This window comes from Calidris pugnax, unplaced genomic scaffold (assembly GCF_001431845.1).
Source record: "Calidris pugnax isolate Ruff unplaced genomic scaffold, ASM143184v1 scaffold4, whole genome shotgun sequence".
Lineage (NCBI taxonomy): Eukaryota > Metazoa > Chordata > Aves > Charadriiformes > Scolopacidae > Calidris > Calidris pugnax.
In genome coordinates, this window is record NW_015090781.1 from 3,417,662 (window position 1) to 3,425,274 (window position 7,613).

Genomic DNA, 7,613 nt, shown 5'->3' on the forward strand with positions numbered 1-7,613 from the left:
CTAAAAGATAACTTGCTGCCTTGGTGTCAGAGTTGAGTGACGTTGTGAGGCTATAAGTTATCTTGGGAACTTTTAATATGGTATGCATAGGCTGCAAAGCTGTTATGCAGTGATGAGATCATGGGAAAGCATTAATTGTTAGGGAAGTGAAAGTCACGGGTTTCTTCATGGCCAATTTGGTTATAGTTTCTTTTTAAAAGTTCATTTACAGGTAGGGGTAGACTGTTTCTGGGAAAGCTGTTGCAGAAAAGTGGCTTGTTTTTTTTTTTTTTTTCCTCTTCCTTTTTTTCTCTGCTGCTCCGCCGGGTTAGAAGCAAATCTCAGGGGCGGCGGAGAGAATTCGCTTTTTCACCATCGTCATCGTCGCTATCGTTATTATTATTTTTTTTTTAATTTTTTTATTTTTTTTTTTAAAACCTTCCTCCTTTTCCCGTTTTGGATCTTAACCCCTTTGATCTGTTTCCTTTAAAAGACTCCCGATTCCCAACTCCCATCAGGGGGAGAGGGAGGAGAAATCCAGCCAGTCGGTGCTCTCAGCTGTTCGCCAGGTTGGTGGTGGTGTTGGGGGGGGACGACACAAAAGTCCCTTTAAAATATTGAATGTCAGTTGCAAACCTAAGAAGAGAAAAATCCGATCCGGAGCGCTAAATTTAGGAGCTTTATATGGAACTTGGACTCCGCTGCTGGATTTTGTATGGATTTTTTTCAACCTTTGGTAAGTTGCGATTCACCTTCTGGGGTTTAAAAAAAAAAAAAGGAACGAACAGAACGGCTTTTTAGGGGTGGTTGAGACTTTGGGGCTGTAAATCCGACAATATTGGGGTGGGTTTGTTTGTTTGTTTGTTTGTTTTAATCGTTTGTGTTGCTTTATTTATTTATTTATTTATTTATTTTAACGAAGCGGTGGGGCCGTCGCGTTTTCTGGCTGGAGATTTCCTAGAGTGCTGCCCTGGCGTTTTGTCGATGTTTTTAAGATCGGCTGGGATTTATCTGGGGTTGATTAATTACGGGGCGAGTTGGGGGTGGGGGACAGGGATCCCCCTCCATCCGTTCACCACCCCCAACCCCTTTTTTGGCTTCCCCCCCCTTTGCAGGGAGGACAGACCCCGGCGTCCGCCCTTAGACCGCACTGAGCGACCCAAGAGGAGGAGGAGGAGGGTGGTGGGGGTGGTGGTGGTGGTGGTGTGTGGAAAACCGTTGCCAGAGGCTGCCCGGCAGAGATGGCCGAGAATTGGAAGAACTGCTTCGAAGAGGAGCTCATCTGCCCCATTTGCCTTCACGTCTTCGTGGAGCCGGTCCAGCTGCCCTGCAAGCACAACTTCTGCCGGGGCTGCATCGGGGAGGCTTGGGCCAAGGAGTCGGGTTTGGTGCGCTGCCCGGAGTGCAACCAGGCCTACAACCAGAAGCCCAACCTGGAGAAGAACCTGAAGCTCACCAACATCGTGGAGAAGTTCAACTCCCTCAACCTGGAGAAGCCCCCCACCGTCTTGCACTGCGTCTTTTGCCGCCGTGGCCCGCCGCTGCCCGCCCAGAAGATCTGCCTGAGGTGCGAAGCCCCCTGTTGCCAGTCCCATGTCCAGACCCATCTCCAACAACCTTCCACCGCCCGGGGCCATCTCTTGGTGGAAGCGGAGGACGTGAGGGCCTGGAGCTGCCCCCAGCACAACGCCTACCGCCTCTACCACTGCGAGGCCGAGCAGGTGGCCGTCTGCCAGTTCTGCTGCTACTACAGCGGGGCCCACCAGGGACACTCGGTCTGCGACGTGGAGATCCGCCGCAATGAGATCAGGGTGAGTCGGACCTTCCGTGGAGGTGGGGCTGGGGGTGATGGTGGTGTTGGGGCGGGGGGGGTTGTCTCTGGGCTCTCCTCGGCCACCCTCTTCCTTCCCTGAAGGCCGGCGTTTGTGTAGGGCCTACGCAAAACCCACCCCAGCGCTGCTCCTCCTCCTCCTCCGCCCGGTCCCCTCACGGCGGACATGTTAGGTGGCCGCTCCAGCCGAGCGTTGGTGGAGCCCGTGGGCGCAGGCAAGGGGGGGGTGTCCCATGGGGAAGGGGGTCCGCACCAGGAGCCTTTGGAGCCGTTCAGCCGTAGGACCCACCAGCCACTGGGGAAGGGTCAAGGTCCTGGTCTGGGGGTTTGGAGGGGTCATCCCCCCAGTTCCTGCTGGGGTGTGCAGCCATTTGTGGGGGGAAGCAGAGCAGCCGCCAGCCTCTGAGGTGGTGTCACCCCGAAATGGGGCTTCCCCCCCACCACAGGGGGGACACAAAGCGGCTGCAGACGCGGCCCCCCCCTCCATTGTAAGGCCTGTGAATGTCAAACTGCCAGCTCTTCCCACCGCCTCCCACCGGGGCCGCCATCCCCGCCTCGTGTCGGGGACCCACGGCTTCTCGCTGACGGGCATTTACACCTGGGGTTTGGCCAAATAATGGGGGTTTAATAGGGGTGACATGGCTGTCCCCCCCCTCCCCCCCCCGCCCTTCCCCAAAGCAGCATGGATTCGAGGGAAAGCGAGTCTGTATTTCGCTCCTGGCCAGACCATCTGATATTTAACAATGAATTGAATGGTGATTACTGTAAAATGGGGATGATTTCCTGTGTATTTTAATGTTGCCAAAATGAGTCACCATTTAGCAATAAAAAAAAAAAAAGTCATAAATAAAAATTGCAGTATAATTACTTTCCAATTGGATGGCCAGGCCTGGGAGGGGGGGGTGGACGGCTCTGTGCGGAGAGGAGCCAGCCTGAGCTCACAGGAAGGTTATTTTCCTCTCCAGGTTTTTTGGGGGAAAACCAGAGACCTCCGCGGAGGTGCCAGCGGCTCCGCCACACGCGCTGGGAGGGGAAAGACCCGGCCAGGCTTTTGGAGAAGCGCTTTTCTGCTTCTATTTATAGGGAGTCATTTTGGTCTCCCTCTGCCAGGGTGGGGAGCCACCCCGGGAGGGCTGCGCGGGGCTGGGACGGGGCTGGTGTCTGCCTTTCCCAGGAGTCTTCGCCAGGGACCAAAAGTATTTTTCCAGGTCCTTTTCCAGGACACTTTGATCTCATCTATTCCCGCTCTTGCTGCGTGGTTTTGTTTTTTGGGTTTTTTTTTTGTTGTTGTTGCTGCTGCTGCTGTTGTTAGGGCTGGATGTTCGCTGCTCCTTGCGGATGCTCGCTGCTAATGACCTGGCAGGAGGCTGCCACCAGCTAGGCTGGATTTTTTTGGCCCTGGTGTGAAATTTTAAGATGTGTGGCCAAGACACCGAGCGCGTCGGACGGCTGTATCGTAGAGCTGCAGACTTGTTTTGTGACCTTGGCCAAATCCCTCGGTACCTCCATTGCTGCCTTATCTTAATTTCCTTTCTCTGCCGTGATAAGCTTGTCTCTTCCCGCTGGGCGCGTGGCTCGGTTGGGTGCTCGGAGGCTGGGGCAATGGAGGACAACCCAAAGCTGGGGGACAGCGTGCCCGAAGCATCCCCCCTGCAGTTGAAGCAATTCCTCCAAGAACTGGCTGGAGTAGGGAAGAGCCCCAAGGAAAAACACCCGGCAGGTTGCTGGCCCTTGGGCAGGTCTCTGCCTGAAAGTTGCCCCTTGCCAGTAAGCAAGGAAGGTGGCCACGGTGGCTCCCAAATTAGGGTGGCTCAGCCGGTGACGGCTTCCCGCCTGCGGGAATTGGGCCCGGGATTCCTGGATGCTTGCTCACCCCGTGGTGGTGAACAGTGCCCGGAGCATCCCGGGGAAGGAGGACTTTGGGGGGGGGATGGATGAGTAATGCCGGGCTTGGGAGGTCCGGGGGAGGCCCCGTCGTGAGAGGTTTGTTCCATGTGTGGCTGGCGTTTGGGAAACTGTTAATTGAGAAATGAGTCAAAGTTTGGAGGCTTCAGAGCCCTGCCGGTGGTGCGGGGGACTTGGAAGTGTGTGTGTGTGTGTAGGGGGGGGTGCAACATCGACCTGGTGTGGTGGGGGTGGCCCCCTTTGCCTGGAGGAGGGATGGAAACCTGCAAACACACTCCCCATAAACTCACCTTTTTTTAGCATTTATTACTCTGGCTCTGCTGCCGGCCCACCTCGAAGGGCATCTTACCCCTGGTTACGCTCCGACTCCGGAGGGGAAACGGGGCTCAAAACTCCTTGAGGGGCCAGCACTGGTGCTTTCTCGGCTGTGAGATGGCAATTAGGGCAAGAAGGAGAGGTCGTGCTGGGCAAAAAGAGGCCGGAGGCGAGTGTCTGCGGGAGGAAGGAGGGTGTCTGTGGAGGGCTGGCTCGGAGCGGAGCTGCGTGCTCGGTGGGTTTGGGGGATGCAGGGGGATGCTCAGCATTAGGTGCTGCACAAACCCGCAGAGCCCTGGCTTGGAATCGGTTGAACTCCACGGTGCAACCGTAATACAAACAGTAAATAAAATATGTGGTTAATCTTTCTTTCGTGGGCGTATAAAGCGCTTACCTCCCCTTCCCCCCTGTGAGATGTTTTCTCCTTTGTTTCCTGTTTTTGTAGCGCTTAAAGAGGAGAGGGAAGAAAAAAAAAAAGCCAACAACGCACCCTCTTTTCTTTGCTTCTTGTCGTTTTGCTTGTGTCAAGGTCTTAAAATGAAACGTGTTTTTGTTTTTTTTTTTTTTTTTTCCTTTTTTGATCCCCTTCCCCCCTGTGAGATGTTTTCTCCTTTGTTTCCTGTTTTTGTAGCGCTTAAAGAGGAGAGGGAAGAAAAAAAAAAAGCCAACAACGCACCCTCTTTTCTTTGCTTCTTGTCGTTTTGCTTGTGTCAAGGTCTTAAAATGAAACGTGTTTTTTTTTTTTTTTTTTTTTTCTTCCATCTTTGCCTTTGCTGCCCCAGCCACGTGCCTCCTGCCTGCATGGGGGAACCTGCCATCTCCCCGGCATGGGCGAACCTCCTTTCAGGGCTGAAAAAGAAAGTTGCCCTAGCGTGAGGTTGATATGTTGCCTTTTTTTCTTATTTATTTCATCCAAAAAGGGGGAAAAATACATTGTCAGGATTGAAGCACGGGTCAGAAGGCAGCAGCTAGAAAAAGGGACTCACTTGTGGGGTGTTACCATGTTTGTCCCATCTTTCTGTGGGACATGGTTGGTTGAGGCCAGGTACATCAGAGCTTGCTTGGGGATGTCCCAACTGCCTGTCCTCAACGGAGGTGCCACCAGCGGGAAGGGACTTGGGGTAGCGGCTCTGCTCCTGCTTCTGTTTTGTTTCAGGGGATGGAGGTAGATTTCCCTCTGGCCTCGCTTGCAGTGTATTTTTGGGAAATCGGGAGAAAAATCCCACCGCGTTCTGAAGATCTCTGGTGGTTTTGAACACTAAGAGGAAGTGCGTTGTGGTGCTGAGAGCTGCGGGGAAAACCTTGGGGATCCTTCTGCAGGCGTGTAGGAGAAGTGCCCGTTCAGCAAATCCAGGGGGACAGACAGGGATGGGGCTGTCGAGTCCGTCTGCTCCTCGGTGGGTTTGAGCTTGCTTTCTTGGCAGGCCCCCAGATAAGCCCAGCTCAGGTGCTTTCTTGAGTATGGGAGAGAGGAGAGGTCAACGCTTGGTAGGAGCACAGGAAGGGATGAATCCCAAATCTGTACCAGGAACTCTGGTCTTCTGCCAGCGCTGGCCACCAGCCCCAGTGTAGAGATGGCCCGTGTGCTTTTCCTACCTGCCCCAGCTGATTGCTTCTGCAGTTCAAAAGCTCTAGGTCTCTAGAGGGAAAATCCCACCAGCTTTTCTTGGCTCTGACACCAGAGACACCTTCCTTTTTGAAGGGAGTCCCACGTGGTATCCGCTGCCATCCTTGCTGGGATCTAGGGAGCCCCAGCGCTGGGGAGGCTGGGGTCGCCTCCACCACCAGGCTCCTGACGTGAGCTGCTGGAGGTTGTTTTACTCTGAAACAGGTTTGGTAACTTGTGATGGGCTGGATTTTTGCAGGCTTACTTATTTTCCAGATGACTTGTTTATGAAGAGCGCGGCACGCAGCTCACCGGAGGCATTGTGAGCGCAAGTGCCCAAGTGCTGGAGCGTTGATTTAGCTCTTGTGACTGTAGATGGTGTGGGCTGGTGCCTGGCAGGCATTCCCCACAGCGCTCTTTGAACGTACCTGGTCCGCAGATGACTTTGGCAGTAGGTCCTATGAAGCTGGAGATGTGCAGGTTCTCCCCGTGCCCTCCATCTGAGCCTACACCAGAGCTGAACCACCAGCCTCTTCCTCCTCCCTGGTCAGCCTACCCCCATGTCTCTCCCTCCACCGGCTTTGCCCATGCCCTGGTTGCTTCCCAGGGGCCTCGAGTCCAGTGCCAGGCTCCTAAATGTGACTGATCATTGTGCCCTGGGATGCTGTCACTTGGTCAAGCTGCCGTGATGAGTAATGACTTCTAGGGCCTTGGGCAGTCACAGAAATCCCAGCACCCACCTAGCCTCCCTTCCTAGCTCCGTGCCGTTCGCCACCATCGATCTGTCAGGCTTTTCTGTGCTGTGTTGTCAGGGGCAGCGGGGGATTTCAGTTCAGCCCGTAGCACCCACCCATCTGGGTTTGCTGACCAAGCAGCAGTGGGTATCCTGGGGGTCCCAGATCTTTGGCTGAACTGGGACAGTCTCCTGCCTCCCCGGGGTTTGGATTAAGGGCTTTTCTCTGCTGCTTTCTTGCTAAGCTTGAGAATTTTCCTCGCCCTCAGCCCTTCAGGTTGCCAGCGGTTGCTTGCTCTAGACCCGCAGCAGCAAGTCTTCTGTGTAGAGTCAATCTGAGAAGTGACAGCGGAGATGGAGAATGCGGGGAGGCAGCCTGATGGGTTTGGGTGGGAGGGAGGAGGCTTGCATGGAGGGGAGAGCTTTCCTGAAGGAGTAGGACAGGGGCTGTGGTGGAGACTCCTCTCTTCCCACAGGGAAACTGCTGCGCGGACAGGTGCTGGTAAGGGTTAGATGGAAGGAGGAGAAGGAAAGAGAGGTTCATCTGAGGACCTTGAGCTCCTTCCCAAGGAGCAGCAACAAATGATAGCCCAGGCTTACCCCTGGGGTACACAGGCGTTGGCTGTGCTTTGCTGGTGGGGAAGTCTAGGCACAGCCTTGCCCACCCATGCCAGACAGCCTTGGCCAGAGAGCTTTCCACCTTCAACCCCTCCCTCGATGGTGGCTTTGAATCAGCCCCTGAGACCGGGATGTCCTGGTCGTTCTGTGAATCAGGAGGTATAAACCCAGCTTTGGTTGGTAACAAGGGCATAATAAACTTGGCCCAGACTCTAGTTTAGTCTAAATCCAAGCTGTGATCTTGACGTGTGGCTGCTGGCATGGAGGTGTGGAGCGTGCAGCTCTCCTCCAGCCTGTGAACACCATGGAGAGCAAGAAGTAGGAAAGACGTGGGGCTGTGGTGTAACACCCTGGACTTTTCCTGCCCCCTCAGCCTGGTGCTTCACACACGGGAGCCGGGGTGAGCCCTTGGAGGAACACACCAGTCCCAGGACCATCCTTCCCTTCTCCTCCCTTCCCCTCGCTCCAGCAAAGCGATGTCCTCAGGCTCTCCCGCACGCTCGGCTGAGCCTGGTCCTGCTGGAGGGAAGTCCACAGCCTCTCCGCTGCTCCAGTCTTCGCCTCTGGAGCTGAGGAGTTGCCTCAGTCCCCATGTGAGCCAGGGGGGAGCCAAAGAAAGGGGGGGG

The 7,613-nt window shown here is 54.9% G+C and overlaps 1 protein-coding gene across 1 annotated transcript in view; it reads left to right on the plus strand.

Moving 5' to 3' along the window:
* Nucleotides 1-266: 266 nt before the first annotated feature.
* The window catches only part of TRIM8 (tripartite motif containing 8), a 32,303-nt gene continuing 24,956 nt past the window's right edge, over nucleotides 267-7,613 (plus strand). Inside the window, exons 1-2 of the mRNA XM_014957256.1 lie at nucleotides 267-715; nucleotides 1,095-1,790. Of these exons, the coding sequence (XP_014812742.1) occupies nucleotides 1,221-1,790 (570 nt within the window). The 5' untranslated portion in view covers nucleotides 267-715; nucleotides 1,095-1,220. The remainder of the gene's footprint in view (nucleotides 716-1,094; nucleotides 1,791-7,613) is intronic.